Genomic DNA, 22,469 nt, shown 5'->3' with positions numbered 1-22,469 from the left:
ATGTTTGCAATGGTTAGGTATGCTTTCATATCAATATAGAGAGTAGAAGTGCTGACATCATTATAATATTCATCTCCTAGATCTACTGACAGAATACAGAACTTGATTTGATAGGTTATAGGAGTCATATACCATTTTAAGTACAGTTGTATGTTATAATAGCTATGATTCATACATATAACAATAGGGCCGCATGTTCCAGAACCATGGCTTACCAGCAGCTGTTGTACAAGATTGTGCACGTTGTGATATCGTCTACCTCATAACTGGTGAATATGCAAGATGTAATATTTAATGTGCTAGTTTCAAGCTGTCTAAAAATAAGCTGCAAATGTTGGTATGACTCATAACCCTAAAGAACATCTCCGGCAGGGCACAACGTCTCCCATATGCCCCCTTATTAACCATGGTAGAGAAAATAAAGCAGCAGCTGCCTCCTTTCCACCAGAGGAATGGAAGTAAGAGACTTGCTGCTGGCATGTCCCTAGTGTGTGTAACCACCATCAGCACTAGTTATATATCTAGCATGCGTATATCATGCCAACCAATTCTACCATGTTATTGCCTGTGCCCTGTGGAGCTCCCAGTCTAATATTCTTATTGCTCATAGTCCATCACACACAATAGGAACACATTTATAGTAAGCTAACTTACACTTCCAGCATGGAAGGAAAGTGGAGGACTAGGAGGAAGTGGCAATATCCTCATTGTTCTAAAGACCTTATTTCATGTTTACCAAAAAAGTGATATCTTTCAATGGAGAAACAAAAACACGAGGAGAAAACACAGCTTGATTCAGGTGACCTTAACCCCGCAGACCCCATAGTCTATAATGGGGACTGTGTGGTTTCTGCTTATTTCGGGCGGAAACCACACGGATCCCATTATAGTCTAAGGCAAGGGTCCTCAAACTTTTTAAACAGTGGGCCAGTTCACTGTCCCTCGGACCATTGGAAGGCCGAAATATAGTTTAAAGGGATTCTACCATTAAAATGACATTTTTTCGCGATAACACGTAGGAATAGCCTTAAGAAAGGCTATTCTCCTACCTTTAGATGTCTTTCTTAAGGCTATCCCTATGTGTTATTGAGAAAAAATGGAGATGAATGCAACCGTGGAGTGGAGGGGGACACTCAATTTTCAATCTCAGGGGGCGTTCACACTTGTGCTCGGTGTCTGGTGTATGCAATCCGTCGGGTTTCCAACTTCAGTCCCAGAGAAACTGGACAGGGGACGGAAACCCGGCAGTCACCTTTATAACCCATTCAATTGAATGTGTTTGTAAATGTGACCACCAGTATCCGCCTGTGGCCTGTCCACGGTTAAAACCGTTTTTTTAGCCGGACACAAAGTCAGACATGCAGGACTTTGTGTCCGGCTAAAAAAAAACGGTTTCCCCGCAGACAGGCCACGGGCAGATACTGGTGGTCACATTTACAAACCCATTCAATTGAATGGGTTATAAAGGTGACTGCCGGGTTTCCGTCCCCTGTCCAGTTTCACTGGCATTGAAGATGGAAACCTGACAGAATGCATACACCAGACACCCAGCACAAGTGTGAACGCCCCCTGAGGTGTTATTTATCCTACAGTAAGATATTATACTGCTTACTTCAGGGGGCACAGGTAGGGTCTGTCCAGGAAGGCAGCAGGCACTAAACCTGAGCAGGGAGACCACTGCTGAGCAGCACAGCAAACTGTAGTACGGTAGTGGCTTTGCTTACTGTAATTTCGGCTGCGTCAGGTCAGGTCACGTTGCTAGGGTGACCTGACTGACAAAGTGACGGAGGGGCACAGTTTACTGTATTGGGCCAGGCCATGGAGACAGTGCGCTTCACTTTACCTAATGGAGGGCACCACAATTGAGGATAAAAAATATGGTCATGTGCATTACAGTTCAGTAACTCCATGTGCCTCACATTAATGGCAATTAACCCCATCATGTCTCTCACATTAACCCCTGTGTGCCCCATATAAGGGTTACTGATATGTGAAACATATGGAGGTATTAATAAGTATCTTCATTGTTAGTACATCCATATATCTCACATATTAGTAACCCTGATATGGGGCACACAGGGGTTAATGTGAGGGACATGATGGGGTTAATTGCCATTAATGTGAGGCACATGGAGTTACTAACACTAAATTAATCACCTCAAACGCTGGACATTAATAGACATAAAACTAGCATGTACCTGTGTTTTCTTTTTTTACTGTCACATTGCTGAGCTCTCCTCTGCTCCTTCTATTCTATGCAGGCTATAATGGCAGGAGCTCGGCAGGGTCCTTGTACTGTATAGCGATAAGCTCCGCCCCCTGGGCTCTCCTCAGCCCTCTCATTGGTGGGCAGAGGGCAGCCAGAGAAGGGGGTGGAGTGGGAAGAGTCCTGAGAGCGCTGCAGCTCCTGCAGCTGCTTTATATTAGCTGATGCTGCAGCTACACATGGAGTCCTTCCGACATATACTTTCCCTATATTAATAGGGAAAGTATTCCACCGCCAGGTGGGCCCTGCAAGTGCTGGGACCCTAGGCAATTGCCCATTTTGCCCCCCCCCCTAAGGCCGGCCCTGGAGGCAGAGCAGGTCGCACAGACATCGGGAGCTGTGCCCTCCAATAGGTAAAGTGAACTGCGCTCCATGGCCTGGCCCGAGCTCCCCAGGAGCTTCATTATAAATGCACGCCTGCCGGCGGGTCGGACAGATGTGCTCGGCGGGCCGCATGTGGCCCGCGGGCCGCAGTTTGAGGACCCCTGTTCTAAGGGGTCCACGGGTTTCCTTAGAAAACCAATTTTCGGACTCCCCAAACAAAAACCCGAACAAAGATGTGAATAGGACCTTAGAAGTAAGAAACTATCTTATCAGACATTTATGGTTGAATTATTATTATACCTTTAATTTCCTAGCATGAACGTGCAACTTCACACAGACTAAGAGCAAACATGATATACAAGGTAGAAAATCAAAGCTACCTGGGAAACCAAACAAATGCAAACAAATAGCACAATGCTCACAGTGAAATGGTAAAACAAACAAGTGATACAACATTTAATGTGAAAAGTATGAATTTTTTTTAAGGATAAGCATAAATCCTCATGATGTAAACTAGAATATACAATGGACCTCCTGAACAATGCAGATAGAAAACATAAACACTGATTAATTCCTATGGACAGATCAGGAGTCCAGCTTTCCCAGTTAGGGCGATGCATACAGCTGTATTCTGGCTTTATACAACCGCCTAGCTGCAGGGAACCATAATATATAATACCTTGGAGTCCATTATCATATATCCATTTTGCCATTACTTTGATCATGGTTGTAGGGCAGGAAGTCTTGTTGACCTTAATTCGAGATTTAACTATTTCCTGCACTTTGCCTTTTGGTAGTGGTAAGTGGGCAGATAGGAAGTTCAAGGAGATTTTGTTCATCCTGTCAGATTGTTTGAGGAAGAAACGTATAGCTGCTAATGAAAGAATTTATTGTCCATTTCTGGTCATACTGGGGGACAGTAGTCAGGTCTTCAGCTATTGAGCTTCAGCACTTTTTATTATTTATTTATTTGTATAGCGCCATCATATTCCGCAGCGCTTTACAGATATTGTCACTCACTGTCCCATATAGGGCTCACAATCTACAGTCCCTATCAGTATGTCTTTGGCATGTGGGAGGAAACCGGAGTACCCAGAGGAAACCCACGCAAACACGGGGAGAACATGCAAACTCCTTGCAGATGTTGTCCTAGGCAGGGTTCAAACCCAGGACTCCAGCGCTGCAAGGCTGCAGCGCTAACCACTGAGCCACCGTGCTGCACTTTTTATTATTTCCTTGTCCAATGATCCATATAAGGGTTATGTAGCTTCTGCAAATAAACATAATTGTTTGTATAATGAAAAGGTTATATAACTATCTAATATACAATTATCTAATATACTTCCTGCATCAGTTCCTCACAGTTTTCTAGATCTCTGCTTGCTTCCATTGGATAACAATCACTCCATGTCATGTGGTATGAATATTGTATAACTTTTCATTATACAGACAATAATATTTAGTTGCTGAGGCCTGGTTCACATCTGCATTTGGTATTCCATTTGGGGATCATTTGGGGAGCAATACCGAACACATTAAAAAGCGGTGAGCAATGAAAGCACATGGACCCCATATATAATGGAGTCCATGTGCTTTCTGTGCGGTGTCTGCACAAATCATGCGGAGAGGAAAGTAGTTCATGAAGTACTTTTCTCTCCTCATGTTCCATGTGGATACTGCGCAGAAAACACATGGACCCCATTATACTCTATGGAGTATGTGTGCTTTCATTGCTCACCACTTTTTAATGTGTTTGGTATTCCGTTTGGGTGTCCCCAAGCGGACTCCCTTAACAGAATACTGAATGCAGATATGAACTGGGCCTGAATATGGACAACCCCTTTAGAGGTCTCCTGCCAGATCCGTATTGGAGACATTGTACTGATACATCCCTACAGATGCTTATATGGTTTGGCATATCGTTTTTGTTTTTTTTGCACCTGCAGTACCCAATGTCTGCTAGAATACAACAGAGAAGTAATACAAAAGAACCAGCTAGACAATGTTATTTATATTATATATATTATATATTATATTTATATTATGAAAGTATTATGTGTGGCTGTAGTTTGTCAGCACTGTGGGTAGGTGTATTATGAAAACACTGTGGTTGGTTCTGTTATGGGGTTGTTGTATGTAGCTCCGATATGACAGCACTTTGTATGGCTCCATTATGAGGGCACTGCATGTGGCTTTGTTCTGACGGTTCTGTGACATCTGAAAACAGAAAACCATTGCTGTAGTGCATTGAACTTGCCCCATGCTTCTTTTCTAAACTCCTAAAAACCTGAAGAACATGTGCTGCATATGTATGAATAATGTTGGTTTAAGTACACTGTCATTACTTATTGCTCCTATACTACGATGACCAACATTTCTGCATTTTTTGGGGGTATCCCCATTGTTTAGGTTTTTCAAAAGTAATTTAGCTTATGATACCCAGTAAACAAAGATGTTCCAGCCTGGGTTTTGGACCATCATGGTAGATTAACATATCAACTTGACTCAAGTGGTGGCCTAAATGTTTTTCCAAAGGTTTTTGATGTATTGTTATACAATATACATCCACTATTGTACAGGGGTGGAGACAAAATCAGACAAATAAAAAAAGATCTTCCCAAGGTAAAAAGGTCCAACATTAAAAATATAGAACTAAAAAATGGGATTCATAGTCCTGGGAATACCCAGTATAGTAGAAGCCGAATTTGTTAGATCTTTAAGGGACAAAGGAAGACCTGCAGCCTATACCTTCTTAATGTAGATGCTTCCTATGACTCAGGACATAGGTCCCCTGGTTTATGGGTCTCCACCTTGAACCCAGAACAATCATTGCAACTATTATAAAGGCTATGGAAGGATTTCTGCGGATTATCGTGGATTGCCCTAAATCAAAGATTCCTGTTTAACAATGGGTCTTTGTACATTTTCTTAAGATGTGAGAAGTAGCAGCTGTTTTGACAACTGGATGAAGAGCAAACACAGTTTTATGCACTAACCCTAGTTTTAACAGATCATTATGGTTTAATAAGTTGTTTCAAGAAATGGATTGCTAACCTTAAAGACGCTATGAGACCTATAATGATAAATTATGCAAAACCAAGATATTTTTAAGATGTTGGCTGCCAACAGATCTACAGAATATAGTATCTGTGGTACCACTTTCTGGCAGGAGTATCAAGACACTGGATTCACTCTTTTGAGATACATTTGTAATTTGGTCTGAATATAAACTCCCAGACTTACAGATATTTATGGCATAGCCTTACGATTTGCCATAATTGTGTGATAGTGCAGGTCAAACACCTGAAAGCCACATTAGTGTTGAGAATGGGAGTCCTCAAATCCCCTGACTGGTGACATGACCATCAGCTGCTGCATCCAGGAGGAGATCGTAGAGGTACCAGTGCATGTCTGGAGCTGTCTCCATTCACTTGTTTGGGTATGTGTGAGTCTGATGGCCTCCCTGGTCCTTAAGATATGTCTGGAATTGATCACATTTACCTCCAAATGGCAAATGCCAAATAGATTGTATATATATATATATATATATATATATATATATATTAAAAAATACTATTTTTTAACACATTTTGTCTTTTGTTTTTCAGCTGATCATGAGGGTACACAGAAGAGAACTTTCTGCAACTGGATAAACTCAAAGCTGTCAAAGGTAATATAGACTTACTAATGATTTTCATTGAACACAAGAATCTGTACATCCATTCACTCAGGAGACTAGAATATGCAGGGTCTACACATATTCACTATTGTATTTCTAACAAATGATGGAGCTGGGTTTGTGCATTAGTTAAACATAACATAACTGTAATATAATCAGAGGTTGGAATCTGGTAACAGTTAGGTTACTCTAGGGTCACACTTGGGCTTGGTTTTCCATTCTTCAAGTCCACTTGGGAACCCGAAAAAACGGAAACCCAATCCACTTAAAACATTGTTACCCACGGAAACCTGCAAACCCTATAGACTTTAATTGTGCGTCTGCAGAGTTATTCTGTCTAGCACTGTGGTATTTGTTTGGCACTGCTAAGGTGAGAAGTTTTGCCACGGTGTGGAATCTGGTATAGCTATGGGTTTATGTTTGCTATATTGTGGTATTTGATGGTACAGATATTATGTGTACAGCATAGTGGAATTCATTTGGCATTCTGGGGTAGTCTTTCTTTGTTGGTGAGGTCCTTGCATCACAACAAATTAACTGGTGAAGCTCGAGTCAAAAAAGTCTGTGAGGCCCTCCAAGGTTATGGCTTGTGTAAATCTGAGAGAGCACCCCCGTTCAGGATTTCCATTGAAGCTGAAAGCATCTTTAAAGAGTGGAAAAGTAACAAAAATAAGTGAATAAACAAGAGAAATCTTAATGACATCAATAATTGGTGTGGAGTAAGTGATATTATGGCCTCCACACAGCCCTTGATCTCCGTAGGTATAATTGACCTGCTGTGATTTCCAAAATTGTGGCAGTTTTGAAAATTCCAGCATTTATGCTGCGGGTATTTTTCTGCAATATGTGGCTGCGATTCGCTAGAATCCCATCCACTTTGCTGGGAATGTAAAAGTCCACGGACAAACAGAGGCGTTTACACCATGTGGAGCTTTAGCTTCTAATTGTACCTAGAAGCATTGATGCTGTTTTGAAGGCAGAGGTTGGTCACACCAAATATTGATGGGATTTAGATTTCTCTTTTGCTCATTCAATTAATTTTGTTATTTGACAAAAATAAACTATAAACTCTGCTATTTATGAAACCATTCTTTCTTTGGAGCATTTTTTTTTTGCACACCTAAAACTTTTGCACAATATTGTATATGGCACTTAAAATAAACATATTTTCTTATAATTGTGCATTGTGTTATTCCATGTAAAATGTATGAATAATTGGGTGTTACTATTTGGGGAAGGGGTGTCCCTGTAACCTCTGATGGTGACAGCACTGATTGAACAGTCATAATGTATTCATAAAGAAGCTCTAGAATTGTTATTTTATAGGGAAGTATTTATTTTAAAAAAGACATTTATTGAGAACTGACATGTCCTTCTTAATTTTTCCTGTGGTGGTACAGCATGGAATAAACACTTGCCTGCAATATTCTCTGCAGAATACTCCTGATTCCAGCAGCATGATCTTTGATCACTTTAATGTATATGACTATATTTGCTACCTGATTTACATTTAGTGAGTTTCCAAGCCAGATAAAGTCATCTGAAGCCCTCCCCTTACATAGTAGTTCATTATAGTTATACTAGCCTCTGCCCGCGACTTCGTATGTGTGTTGTTGACAAAAATGATCCGCCTATATTCAGCAAATTGCTGCTGTCGATGGTTTGCCTGCTCCGGCGTTTCGGCAGATCTTAAGCTATCCTGCTGCTGAACTCGTTCCTCATGCTGTGCCCGTGATTGTTCCGACATCTCAGCAGCTCACTGGGACGCCATATAATGAGCGTGTTGTTGCCGTTGATGATTCCCCTGCTCTGATGTTTCGGCAGCTGTCAAGCTGTCCTGCTGCTGAACTCGTTCCTTGTGCTATGCCCGTGATTGTTCTGGCATCTCAGTAGCTCGCTGGGATGCCATATAATGAGCGTGTTGTTTGTGCCGATGATCCCCCTCAGCTCTACTTGAGGAGAACTCTGTGACTTCTGGCTTCCTTCGTAGCGCTAGTTGTTTTAGAATTTTGCAACAAATTAGATTTTCTTTTTCCCCTGGTATGTTTAAAAGTAGCAAACTGCCAAAGGTGTCTTCCCATCCAGTGTGTCAGCACTGCCTGGAGCAGATCAGATAATATGCAGATGCTTGTACACAATGGACTCAGGGTTATCTGTGTGTTTATATGAACTTAGAGTAGGGGAGTAAATCGTACCCAAAAAGGGACAATAAAATATAACTTTTATTGGTAAAATTAAAACACCCAAAAGGAACAAAAAAACAAACAAAACAAACAATTCCCCATTTAAAAAGAAAGGGGATTAGGCTAGGGAATATAGGTACTGTGTCTGTTTAAACACCTAGAAACCCCTGCTAATACAGGAAATCTAGACAAATACACAGAGAGATAACAGTCCTGGCTGAGATAAGCTGCTGCAAGAGCAGTGTAATATAGCATGTCAACATAAATTCATAACAGTCGTGAAGCCATGTCATTTACTGGGATAAAAAGTAGCCTATGTTTTAATCTAGGTTACAAACTATCAGCCATTTTTGCGTGATTGAGGAACAAACATCTAAACTTTCACATTTATTTATAAAAAAAAATAGTAAAGTAATAAAGTAATAGTAATAATATTAATAGTATAGTATAAATAATAATAGTAGGATAGGATAGGAGGAAGGATCTAGTGGTTTTTGTTGGGATGTGTATGAGGGTTGTTGTATGCAAGTGGAATTACATTATCAACCATGTTTGGGTTTGACCATCTTGTTTTTCCTAAATATAATAAGTCAGAGGTGCCTGGGTATCATTGCCCCGTCCTCTAATATAAGTTTGTGCACAAACTCATTTTCATAGTAGGGTCAGATGGCAAACGTTATATCTGACATAGGTGTAGTTTTAGAATAAATGTTATGTGAATAAACTAAGTAGACTCTTTGTAAATGCCTTGTGTTATGTCATTTTCTTTCCTAGCACCCACAGTCATCTGTTGTAAAAGATTTATTTGTTGATCTTGAAGATGGCCACCTTCTCCTGGACCTACTCGAAGTTCTATCTGGTGAAAACCTGGTAAACCATATCTTTTTGTTACAGTATTGAATTTACAGTAGTAACAAAGATCTAGGATGGTTGGTGCAGTCCCGTCCCACTGGCGACTTGACAGCTTCACAATGTAGTTGAATATAACAGATGATTTCCTGTCTGCTTTATGGAAATTCAACATTATAAGTTACAGCTATATAGGCATCTAGACCTGTAAGCTACCATTTTAAAAGAAATGCAGATGACAAGTCAGACACAGTACTGCCCTGATATGGTAACCAAAATGTGCACAACTCTATAGCCACCCATAGACATAATCATCTGAGAAATAAGGAATTACATGAAATTACACCCTAGTCTGTCTTATTCAAGATACCGCTCCATAACAGTTCAATGGTTTATCAGCAAAACTCATCTTTAAGTTGACCGGAGAAGATCATTGGGGAAAATACGACCCTTCCATTTCTCATATTCTATCCTATGTATTGCATAAAGAGAATACACCAAGTTGTATTATTAATTTTATGATAGTCTGAAGCGATTATAGGCAATGCAAATCAGCCTCACCATTATTGTCTATCTTGCAGCCACGCGAGAAAGGCAAAAACATCTTCCAGGCGAGAAGTAACATAGAATCTGCCTTGAACTTTCTAGGAAAGCGATCTGTGAGTATTTCCTTATGTTAAGCCTTAAAAAAATTACCACTTTGTTTTCATATAAAAGTTCTCTAAACCATACAACTGCATTATTGTCTAGATCAAGCTCATCAATATTCACGTGGAGGATATCATTAGTGGGAAACCATCTATTGTGCTTGGCCTCATCTGGCAAATCATTTTACATTTCCATGTAAGTGTATGTAAATTGTTTATTGCCATACATTGCTGTGAAGTGCTGCTATCTAATCAGTGCATGGTTCAGGACATTGCTAAATCTTAACCTCATGGAAGAATAGGGATCCCAGCGATTGTCTGTGATCTTCTGGGCAACTGGACCTAAAGTTGGTTGTTTGCCTAGTTTGACTCTTCAATGCCATGCTATTCAGTTATCACCTGAGCTGCAACAGTCCTACTATTTTATTAACTTGTTTTATTGGTATATGGCAGATTGAAGGGCTGGCAAGCATTTTGGAAAGCACAGATGATCAGCAACCAGTGACGTGTGAGACGAAAAATGGTGTCTCCCCAACTGCAAGCCCATCACCTAAAAGAAGTGCCAAATCTAAATGGAAGACTTCTGCAAAGAAAGCCCTTTTACAGTGGGCACAGGAACGATGTGCTCAGTAAGTATGTAGGGATTAGTGGATTATTGAAAAATCCTTATGTACAATACATATGGTCTTTGTTGTGGCCCCTGAACTACAGCATGCTGCCAATATACTTATTATTATTTTTACACTTATTTTTTTGCATGTGCAGCTCCATTTTAGTGTTGTGAAAGGTATTATATATATATATATATATATATATATATATATATATACACACACACACACACACACACACACACACACACACACATATCTATCTATATATCCAAAAAAGAGCAGCATCAGCAGAAATTCGCACAGAAATTTTTACCAATGTATGCAAAGAGAGCACTTTTGGACTAATAAAAGTCCTCTTTTTTAATACATTGGAGTGCTATATATATATATATATATATATATATATATATATATATATATATATTATACAGTCCTATGAAAAAGTTTGGGCACCCCTATTAATCTTAATCATTTTTAGTTCTAAATATTTTGGTATTTGCAACAGCCATTTCAGTTTGATATATCTAATAACTGATGGACACAGTAATATTTCAGGATTGAAATGAGGTTTATTGTACTAACAGAAAATGCGCAATATGCATTAAACCAAAATTTGACCGGTGAAAAAGTATGGGCACCTCAACAGAAAAGTGACATTAATATTTAGTAGATCCTCCTTTTGCAAAGATAACAGCCTCTAGTCGCTTCCTGTAGCTTTTAATCAGTTCCTGGATCCTGGATAAAGGTATTTTGGACAAACAATTCAAGTTCAGTTAAGTTAGATGGTCGCCGAGCATGGACAGCCCGCTTCAAATCATCCCACAGATGTTCAATGATATTCAGGTCTGGGGACTGGGATGGCCATTCCAGAACATTGTAATTGTTCCTCTGCATGAATGCCTGAGGATTTGGAGCGGTGTTTTGGATCATTGTCTTGCTGAAATATCCATCCCCGGCGTAACTTCAACTTCGTCACTGATTCTTGAACATTATTCTCAAGAATCTGCTGATACTGAGTGGAATCCATGCGACCCTCAACTTTAACAAGATTCCCGATGCCGGCATTGGCCACACAGCCCCAAAGCATGATGGAACCTCCACCAAATTTTACAGTGGGTAGCAAGTGTTTTTCTTGGAATGCTGTTTCTTTTTGGACGCCATGCATAACGCCTTTTTTTATAACCAAACAACTCAATTTTTGTTTGCAAAATGAAGCTGCCTTGTCCAAATGTGCTTTTTCATACCTCAGGCAACTCTATTTGTGGCGTACGTGCAGAAACGGCTTCTTTCTCATCACTCTCCCATACAGCTTCTATTTGTGCAAAGTGCGCTGTATAGTTGACCGATGCACAGTGACACCATCTGCAGCAAGATGATGCTGCAGCTCTTTGGAGGTGGTCTGTGGATTGTCCTTGACTGTTCTCACCATTCTTCTTCTCTGCCTTTCTGATATTTTTCTTGGCCTGCCACTTCTGGGCTTAACAAGAACTGTCCCTGTGGTCTTCCATCTCCTTACTATGTTCCTCACAGTGGAAACTGACAGGTTAAATCTCTGAGACAGCTTTTTGTATCCTTCCGCTGAACAACTATGTTGAACAATCTTTGTTTTCAGATCATTTGAGAGTTGTTTTGAGTAGCCCATGATGCCACTCTTCAGAGGAGATTCAAATAGTAGAACAACTTGCAATTGGCCACCTTAAATACCTTTTCTCATGATTGGATACACCTGGCTATGAAGTTCAAAGCTCACTGAGGTTACAAAACCAATTTTGTGCTTCAGTAAGTCAGTAAAAAGTAGTTAGGAGTATTCAAATCAATAAAATGATAAGGGTGCCCATACTTTTGCACCGGTCAAATTTTGGTTTAATGCATATTGCGCATTTTCTGTTAGTACAATAAACCTCATTTCAATCCTGAAATATTACTGTGTCCATCAGTTATTAGATATATCAAACTGAAATGGCTGTTGCAAACACCAAAATATTTAGAACTAAAAATGATTAAGATTAATAGGGGTGCCCAAACTTTTTCATAGGACTGTATATATTTAATCAGATAATCCACAAATTTTCTTTTTTCAGATCGGGATCTATTGATATAAAAGATTTTAAGTCCAGCTGGAAGAATGGCATGGCTTTTTTGACAATTATTCAGTCCTTGAGACCGGATCTCATTAACATGGACAAGTTACAGGGAAAGTCCAATGAGGAGAAACTACAAGAAGCATTCAGAATAGCAGAAAATGAGTTGCAAATCCCTAAACTCATTGAGCCGGAAGGTATGGACGAAAGTTATATAAGGAACTACCGTACCTGTCTATAACAATACAATACAACAGTAAAACAATATGCCATGATAAATATCTCATTTCTTTGCAAGACTAATCTAAAACTTCTCATTGACAAGTTTATTTTATTCCTTAGATCTTACTGTTTCGGATCCAGATGAAAAATCAATTATGACGTATGTGGCGCAGTTCTTACAGTATTCCAAAAATATGGAGGAACCTGCAAAAGATATGTCGGTAAGAGATCTTTATCCTGGGAAATGTTCGATTCTTCACCACGGGATTTCATCTCAGCTTGAAAAGATGTTTGTCATTATACAAATTTTTTACATGAAAAATTAATCTATTTTGCAAAATGTATGGTGGATTTGTCCTGTGGTATATGATGATGGTAACTTTAGAATGGCAGGGAGGCATGGTCATATGAAGACTCTATATTTCTGTAACTTTAGTGACATGGTGACCCTGCAATAGGGAGCCATATGTGGAATATTACTCCTTTCTATGGAGGTATTCTCTTATAGGATCAGTACTTATAGTGGGTAATATATGTGATATTGGCATTTATTGGATCATTTAAACATTTTCGTATTATATAGGTGCCCTATAACATCTCTTTGCAACTCAGGGCTGCCGCATAGCCATAATATAACCATGACTTATAGACTGATCTCACCATTAGGTACTAATGTCTGATAAACGTTTGTTCTGACTATGGAACAATTTTTCCACCATTGGAATCCGACCATTTTTTTGCAATAGACATAAATAGTATAATTTATGATGATCATTTCATCTATGCCCATTTTTAGTCATTTCTGTAAAATTATTCTTACTGATGACTTAAATGGTCACCTATTTTTCAACAAACCATGAAATAATAGCGCAAGTGAATACAAATAACTTTGTAATGTATCTTATCAGAGAAAAATGCCCTCTCTCTAGTTATTTGGTTCTTTTCCTGCTCCCACCTCTCCCTGATAAACTGACATTCACTCTGAAATCTCTCCTGAATTTGATCTTGGTCTTCCAAGACAGTCAGCTCATTGAAGTATCAAATTGCAAAGTCCATATACAATTGTTAGGAAGGAAAGGGCTGAGGAGGGGCTTAGTGAGAGAAGGTAGAAATATGAAGACAGATGCTGCTGTGGATAATAGAAAGTTTTCTATCTCACCTCACATAAGCATACTCAGTACTTCTCTATAGTGTCCCATATGGTGCTGCTGAATGTTAGAAATAAACAGTCGGATATCCAGTTTTTGTGGAGTGATTTCTTTCAGAAACATTGTAGCAGGTAGTCTTCACCCCTTAGGAAAAAACAAGAATTAGAGATCAAACCTGCAGAGGATAAACCTTAAGAATACAAGCCATATAATGGCTAGGTGTAATGTTGTTCCTTGTGCACACATATGTAAGTCTATCCTGAAATGTTAGGTATACTTTAAGGAGTCACTTTATTCACAGAACCAGTCCAGTTCAGGACTGGACTGGCCAACAGGGGAGCAATGGATTAAGGGTGGGTCCCTAGCTATACATAGGTATCACCTGTACTCAACAAGGTCCACTCACTGCACTGCATACAAATAGGCAGTGTACAGCCATTCAACCAGGCTATGTATCCATTTCATAAACTGGGTAGATTATTTAAAAAACTACCTAGTGTATTGTCCTGTAGAAGCATCAGAAGGCTGAAATGCTGTGTAGGTGGCAAAGCAGACTGATTGTTTTCCTCCCTTTGTGGGTGCCATCTTCTCACCATCACTATGGGGGCCACCATCACCTACTACATAAGCATATATTCTTGGCCTGTACAGCTGTAAGGGCATGATCCAGTCAGTAAGTTACTACAAGGGCCTGCAGGAAAGAAATAATCCAAAGTAAAGGCTGAACAGTAGGGTACCACCATACTGAAAGCAATATGTGCTGGTGTAATATTAAGCATGTGGCAATGTGGAGCAGGTAATATGAATGAATTCTACTGGTGGATCCTAGGCACTCCAGTCTGACATGTTGCATAGTTTAGATACGTGGATATCATAGAGTGGGAAACCACTGCTAGTTATCCTACATTATCACAGACATTTCATTGTATCTTTGCTTGTAGGCTCGAGTTAATAAAGCCATGGAGTGGCTGAAGCAGCAGGAAAATACACTAAAAAAGTTATTTTCTGAAATGAAAAATGAGACCTACACGAAAAAGTACCAGGTAACATACTTCTATTTTGTAGTTGGAAAACTGCCAGTTTCATGCTCAATGGAAGATATTTCACATTCTGTTATATTTCAATAGGAAATCCTGTTATTCATGAGAAAGTTTAATGAGCAGAAACGAATCTTCATGTCGGGGCTGGCAGTGGAGTCTCTTCAGGACGAGGAGCAACTGCTTATTAAGCAATCGCTGGAAAATATCACGCTCCAGGTCAGGAGGTTTCTCACTAAAATCGAAGCATCTTATAGTAGGGCTCTGTGACATATATTGGTCTCCTCAACATGACTTATATATGACCTCAATATTTTATTTAAAGGGGATATGAAACAAAGCATATGTATCCTCCATTCATATGTCAGACACCCACTGATCCCGAGAATAGGTTTTTTCCCCCATGTTGTGCATTCGGCCTGGCCACAGCAAAGTTAAAATGAACATGCTGTGTCTTTTTTCCTCAATATGTCAATGAGTTTACGCAAAATCTTGTTGACTCTGCTAGTGTTATAAAATGCATTTTTTTATGCTGCATTTCTGTCCACAAACGTAGCATTTGCACAACATAGCCTTAAAATGGTATTTCATACAAACCATTCATCAACCAATCTACTGGATAGATGATAAATACTGGACTGGTGGAATCCAACTACTTAGATAATTGGTAAACCCCCTTTAAATAGAACCTTTCATGTCATCGGGCACACGCAGTTTTATACACCACTAGAAAGCTGACAATTCAGCACACTGTCTGCTCTCCCGTTATGTACCCCAGGGCAAAGACATATCAATGCCATTACCGAAATTTCCTCACTATCAGAAGGACGTTCCTGACAGTCTAGCTGGGGTGTGAGGAACACCCCTACCAACAGTACTGTCCATAGCTCTGTACTGTCAGAGGGGGCGTTCCTTACCACCCAACGATGACGCCGAGTGGTGAAGAACGCCCCCCCCCAGTACTAGTCTATGGATGGGGGGGAGGGCGTTCCTGACAGTTTAGCGTCATGGCTGGGTAGTAAGGAATGCCCCCTCTGACAGTACAGAACTATGGACAGTGTTGTCAAGAGGGGCATTCCTCACACCCCAGCTAGACTGTCAGAAACGCACTTCTGACAGTGAAGAGATATTGGTAACGGCACCAATATCTCTTGTCCCAGGGCACATAACGGGAAAGCCGACTTTCTAGTGGTATATAAAACCGTGTGTGCCCGAGGACATGAAAGATCCTCTCTAAAGCTGGGAATGTACTGTGTAATTCTCTGCAAGATTCCATGACAAAAAACACCCACAACCAGATAGTTTATGTTGTGCCTCACCTGCAAGTTTTTTTGCCAGTTCTCATCTTTTGACTTCTTCAATGCAAAGGTTGGAAAATGTGCGCAAAATCCACAGAAAAATTTACATGCTGCAAGTTTCAGTTTTCTCTGTGCGTTTTAGTCGCTACAGCTGAATGAACTTCTGAAATCTAGATTGCTGAAGGTTCAGCACTGGCAATTTTGTAGCCACTAGCCTGCTGCATGTACTGGCCATGTGGTCCAGGCCTAAAGGGCTTCTCCAAGGTTTTTTAAAGTCTAGGAAACTATAAAATAATCAAAAGCAACTGCATTTTATTGAGGTGAGGTTTAAAGAGCTTATTATTCAGTTCTATAATCATGAATAGTGATGCTATATAGAAAAGCCATGTCTGGAAGGGTTGTTTGGTGTCATCTGTGGGAGGGTAGAATTTGCACATTTCTATGTTTTGTATTGTTACTATCTATTTGTATTCAGATTGCAGAGTGGAAGAAGGAATTGGATAGGAGTTTACCTCCACCTTTGGATAGTATTGAGACATGGCTAACTGAGGTTGAAAATCTGATGTCCCAGGCTTTACCTGAATCAGGCTCTCATTATAATACAATGTCTCTACTCCAGGCTTTGTCTGATGCTTACAAGGTATGGAATCTAATAGACACTGCATGTTCTGATAACTACCCAGTATAGTATTAATCCAAGGTATGAGGTAAAATTAGGGTAAGAATGGCTAAACAATAAACACCCCAAAACCTTCTTATAACAGAACAGAGATACACTCACCGGCCACTTTATTAGGTACACCATGCTAGTAACGGGTTGGACCCCCTTTTGCCTTCAGAACTGCCTCAATTCTTCGTGGCATAGATTCCACAAGGTGCTGGAAGCATTCCTCAGAGATTTTGGATCCATATTGACATGATGGCATCACACAGTTGCCGCAGATTTGTCGGCTGCACATCCATGATGCGAATCTCCCGTTCCACCACATCCCAAAGATGCTCTATTGGATTGAGATCTGGTGACTGTGGAGGCCATTGGAGTACAGTGAACGCATTGTCATGTTCAAGAAACCAGTCTGAGATGATTCCAGCTTTATGACATGGCGCATTATCCTGCTGAAAGTAGCCATCAGATGTTGGGTACATTGTGGTCATAAAGGGATGGACATGGTCAGCAACAATACTCAGGTAGGCTTTGGCGTTGCAACGATGCTCAATTGGTACCAAGGGGCCCAAAGAGTGCCAAGAAAATATTCCCCACACCATGACACCACCACCACCAGCCTGAACCGTTGATACAAGGCAGGATGGATCCATGCTTTCATGTTGTTGACGCCAAATTCTGACCCTACCATCCGAATGTCGCAGCAGAAATCGAGACTCATCAGACCAGGCAACGTTTTTCCAATCTTCAATTGTCCAATTTCGATGAGCTTGTGCAAATTGTAGCCTCAGTTTCCTGTTCTTAGCTGAAAGGAGTGGCACCCGGTGTGGTCTTCTGCTGCTGTAGCCCATCTGCCTCAAAGTTCGACGTACTGTGCATTCAGAGATGCTCTTCTGGCTACCTTGATTGTGACGGGTGGCTATTTGAGTCACTGTTGCCTTTCTATCAGCTCGAACCAGTCTGGCCATTCTCCTCTGACCTCTGGCATCAACAACGCATTTCCGCCCACAGAACTGCCGCTCACTGGATGTTTTTTCTTTTTCGGACCATTCTCTGTAAACCCTAGAGATGGTTGTGCGTGAAAATCCCAGTAGAACAGCAGTTTCTGAAATACTCAGACCAGCCCTTCTGGCACCAACAATCATGCCACGTTCAAAGGCACTCAAATCACCTTTCTTCCCCATACTGATGCTCGGTTTGAACTGCAGGAGATTGTCTTGACCATGTCTACATGTCTAAATGCACTGAGTTGCCGCCATGTGATTGGCTGATTAGAAATTAAGTGTTAACGAGCAGTTGGACAGGTGTACCTAATAAAGTGGCCGGTGAGTGTATGTACATGCTTTCTTTCATCACATATCCACAAAACAAGGAATCGCAGTCTCATTCAGGGAAATGTTAGTGGAGACCTGCAAAAGACCTGCAAATTGCTTTTTTGCCCTGTTGGCCACCTGTCCATCTATGCTGGCTAGGGTATAGCACAGATACAGTCTAATAAGTACAAAGCCATTTACTTCACCTTAAATACAACTGTTTCTGGCTTATTAGGTGGTCTTATACAGGTAGGTGGTCCTAATCTAAATTAAATGTTATTGAATATTTGCACAATACAAAGAAAATTTAAAGTGATTTATCTTAGGCCCGGTTCACATTTGCATTCGGTAATCCGTTCGGGGAATCTGCTTGGGGATCCCCTTGAACAGAATAGAAAACGCATTGACAAGTGGTGAGCTTATGAAAGCACATGGACTCCATAGACTATAATGGGGCCTGTGTGTTTTCCACGTGGTGTCCGCACAAGTCACGCAGAGAGAAAATTACTTCATGAACTACTTTCCTCTCTGCATGTTCTGTGCGGACACTGCGCGGAAAACATACGGACCCCATTATAGTCGATGGAGTCAATGTGCTTTCATAAGCTCACCGCTTGTCAATGCATTCTGTATTCTGTTCGGGGGAAGGGGGTCCAAGTCCAAGTGGACTTCCTGAGTGTAATACCGAACGCTTATGTGAACCGGGCCTTACTCTGATCTATAGTTTTTTTGTTAAAAGCTATAGTGTCATCCATGGAACATTGGCGTCCTGGGCATGCATCTGACCTGGGTATGCATGGCATTGGCAAGTTCTGACATGTACTTTTGTGGCTTAGTCCTAGTTCTTCAGTTTCCTTTCACATACCAAAGACAAATGGATAGTACAATAGCTGTACAGATGCAGAAAAGTATGCTCTGTGTGTCTTGGCTACAATGTGCACCACTGTGTACTAAAGAGTTTGTGTTACAGGATGGGCTTTTCTGGATTTTTCTCTTATGCTAGGTTCACACTATCATTTGGGTTTCTGTCCCTCAGGTCCGCTTTTGTGAACCTAAAGTTACATCTACATATTAGACATATTAGAAAGTTGCTCCCCATCTCCACTAGTGTAATATTCACTTCTATTCCTTGAAGCTATTTCATTGTAAACAATATGGGTATAGGTACCAGTTCCAGTAGTGTAATATCTGGCTGCAGTAAACTAAAATATAGGTTAAAAGCTCAAAAACAGAACCTATGAACTTACACTAGATGTGAATACCTATAGTACATATATGATCAGTAGACGGTATAGGCCCAATGCCTGAAGCAAATAACCTTTTGTGTCCCAATGACAACACATCCTGTCTTTAGTTATTTCAGTGTAGTGTTGTTATACGGACATTGCAAAAAACAAGATGATGATCATGGGTGAGATTATATAGGATTCCTATTAAATATCATGAAATTAATACTGTGATGCATTGTTCATATGAAGCGTTCCCGCTCTCTTGGACAGATACACATTCTTCTGATTGTTACATTTCATGATCATGTGTCACTTTCTGATCAGATCTTACTCTGCCTTCATTTCTATTGTTAATGTCCATTGATCATTGTACTTTTAATTTAAAATCCCAATAAAAAGGAAATGGAACAGAAAGATACGTTATCACTAACTCCACATCCTTTTCCCCAGACCTTAATGATTGATGCCAAAAATCACATGGAGGGTCTCAGAATGTTTAAGAATGTAGACGATGCTGGTGTTGTAATTGTGCCAACCGATAAGACAGAAGAAATGATCGCAAGGTAGGATCACTACTATCCGCCTGTAGTTCTACTTGTTTGCCTTGTGCGGGCCTGGCATGTGCCTTACTTACAGTGCATTTTTATGTCTATTGTCATGTAGGGCATAGGTTAAAGCTTGTAAGAAATCTGTATTGGTAAATGAGTAAACAATGTGGTCAACTTTGATTTACTTAAGGAGAGGTTTCACAGCATTTGTTTCTTAATATATGAATAACATGAATATGTGTTTTTGTAGTTGTTTAGTATAAAAACACATAAGTAAGCTTTATAAGGCTGTGATGCAGAAAAGCATTATGGTGTTCCCCGCAGCACTTTTCACAGAAAGTCCACAGAATTTTCCTTTGCAGACTTTTTGCATCAATTTATATCTATCCGGAAACTGCCAGCGTTTATATAGGTACAATTCACATGTTACAATATATAAAAACGTGACAGTTTTGAAAGCCATGGCAATTCCACTGGGGCGATTTTTCTGCAATGTGTGGATGGGATTTGCTAGAATCCCATACACTTAGCAGGGTCTTTGCCGCTGTGTTTCTGCTGTGGCCAAACTGCAGAGTTCACACCACGTGGGGCTTCAGCCTTATTCTGGGTTCACACCAGCGTTCGGTCTCCATTCGGAGGTTTCCAAACCGTTTTTTTTTAAACCGGACACAAAGTCCTGCATGTCCGACTCTGTGTCCGGTTACAAAAAAACGGTTTCGCCGCGGAGAGCATAAAACGCTCACGGGCACTCACGGCCGGACACTTTTCAAACCCATTCAAATGAATGAGTTAGCAAAATGCCTGCAGGTTTCCGTCTCCTGCCCAGTTTCGTGCAGGAAACGGAAACCTGCAGAACGGAGACCAGCACGCAGATGTGAATCCAGCCTTAGTTGGCCAGTTTATATCACTTTAATGGCAATTTCAAGTCTTCTGTCAATTCTATTCAGCTGTTTTTTTCAAGGGACACACACAATAGACACAATAGTTGTCTGATGAATGCAAAGCTATTCCTGTCCTTGGGGACAAAGGATCAGCTACTACAGGGAAGCAAGAAATGTTCTAAAAACATCCATAACCGTTTACACACACGTATACATGTATATAATTTCTAGAATGACTTTTCAAAGAGCACCATTTTTGCATAGTGACAGCTCTCACAAGTGCTACACACATTATTCATTTCGTGAAATTTCTCTGAATGTATTCGTTGAATATTTTCTTTATAATATTGTATTCAAGGTTGGAGAAGATATTGGCAGCAAACTTTAGTGTTCTTGTGGATTACCGCTGTGCTGGATACTATGTGCTTGCTCTTCTGGAGGAAGGGAGACCTAAACTAAAGTCTTGGAAAGTAAAGCAGAAATCTCAAGAGTCTGTGAAGGCCTTACTTACAGATTACAAGGTTAGTTGAGAGATGTCTATTTATCCGCATCTGTAGTAAGTGAGGCGGTGGGCCTGCGAACCACCCAAACACTGCTATCATTATACTCTAGGGTCTTCTCAGACCCCGTAGTATAATGATCATTGGGCCAGGAGAGGTGAGGGGACATAAAAAAACCTCTGTCACTTACCTCTCCTGAGCTCCGGAAGGCTTCGGGCCTGGTAGCAATGTCACAGACGTCATGTGGTCCAACGTCATTAAGCTTTGCGATGCCGGCCGGAGTCAGGTGACATTGGTTCGGGGAGGGGGTGAATATCAAATGTTCACCTTGGGGCCCTGTCATTCCTAGTTATGCCACAGCCTGCAAGACAACAGTGCTAACCACCAAGCCACCGCAACACTGTAATACATTATTCATGAATATTGTCTTAGCTGGATATTGTGGGAAACTTAAGGATCAGTTTTCGTATTGTGGCCCATGGTGCGAATGAATTTTGTGCCGGTGTGAATATTGCCTCAGTTTTGTAATAAGCTCTGATATATCCACTTTCATTATTATTATTATTAACCGTTTCAGAAGGTATGGCATAACAGTGAAATTGGATAAATGGAAGTTCTTAGTACTTGACTATGGTATGAATGCCCTGTGTAAAGCAAGTGTAAAGAGGGATCATTGTTTTGACTGGATGTTCCTGAATCGCCCTAAATCGGAAACAATAATGGACACAGGGTACGATATGGAGGGGAACTAAGGCCAGCTCGCTCACAAGAGTACAAGAGAATAGTACAATAAGGCACAATAATGGACACCAAAGTGCCAAAAGAAAGTAACCCCATTTGGAGTGAGTCACCTGCCTCTTGGGTCTGTTTCTTATGGGTCAATTCACATATAACATAACAGACTTTATTGATCATATGTCTGCTATGTGCAATGATAGAAATTTAATTGGACTTGCACATGTTCTGTATAGATGGGACGGGACAAA

General features: G+C 40.5%; 1 protein-coding gene across 2 annotated transcripts in view; it reads left to right on the top strand.

The window, feature by feature from the left end:
- The window catches only part of SYNE2 (spectrin repeat containing nuclear envelope protein 2), a 232,528-nt gene that overhangs the window by 31,054 nt on the left and 179,005 nt on the right, over positions 1-22,469 (top strand). For both annotated transcript variants that reach the window (XM_075282716.1, XM_075282715.1), the window contains exons 3-14: positions 6,199-6,260; positions 9,227-9,322; positions 9,883-9,960; positions 10,052-10,144; positions 10,402-10,577; positions 12,644-12,840; positions 12,986-13,086; positions 14,955-15,056; positions 15,141-15,269; positions 16,824-16,988; positions 20,005-20,117; positions 21,342-21,504. In XM_075282716.1, the coding sequence (XP_075138817.1) occupies positions 6,199-6,260; positions 9,227-9,322; positions 9,883-9,960; positions 10,052-10,144; positions 10,402-10,577; positions 12,644-12,840; positions 12,986-13,086; positions 14,955-15,056; positions 15,141-15,269; positions 16,824-16,988; positions 20,005-20,117; positions 21,342-21,504 (1,475 nt within the window). The remainder of the gene's footprint in view (positions 1-6,198; positions 6,261-9,226; positions 9,323-9,882; positions 9,961-10,051; positions 10,145-10,401; positions 10,578-12,643; positions 12,841-12,985; positions 13,087-14,954; positions 15,057-15,140; positions 15,270-16,823; positions 16,989-20,004; positions 20,118-21,341; positions 21,505-22,469) is intronic.

The sequence above is a fragment of the Leptodactylus fuscus genome, chromosome 7 (assembly GCF_031893055.1).
Source record: "Leptodactylus fuscus isolate aLepFus1 chromosome 7, aLepFus1.hap2, whole genome shotgun sequence".
Taxonomy (NCBI): Eukaryota; Metazoa; Chordata; class Amphibia; order Anura; family Leptodactylidae; genus Leptodactylus; species Leptodactylus fuscus.
The sequence above is the reverse complement of the archived record's forward strand: the minus strand, read 5'-3'. Positions and strand labels throughout refer to the sequence as shown.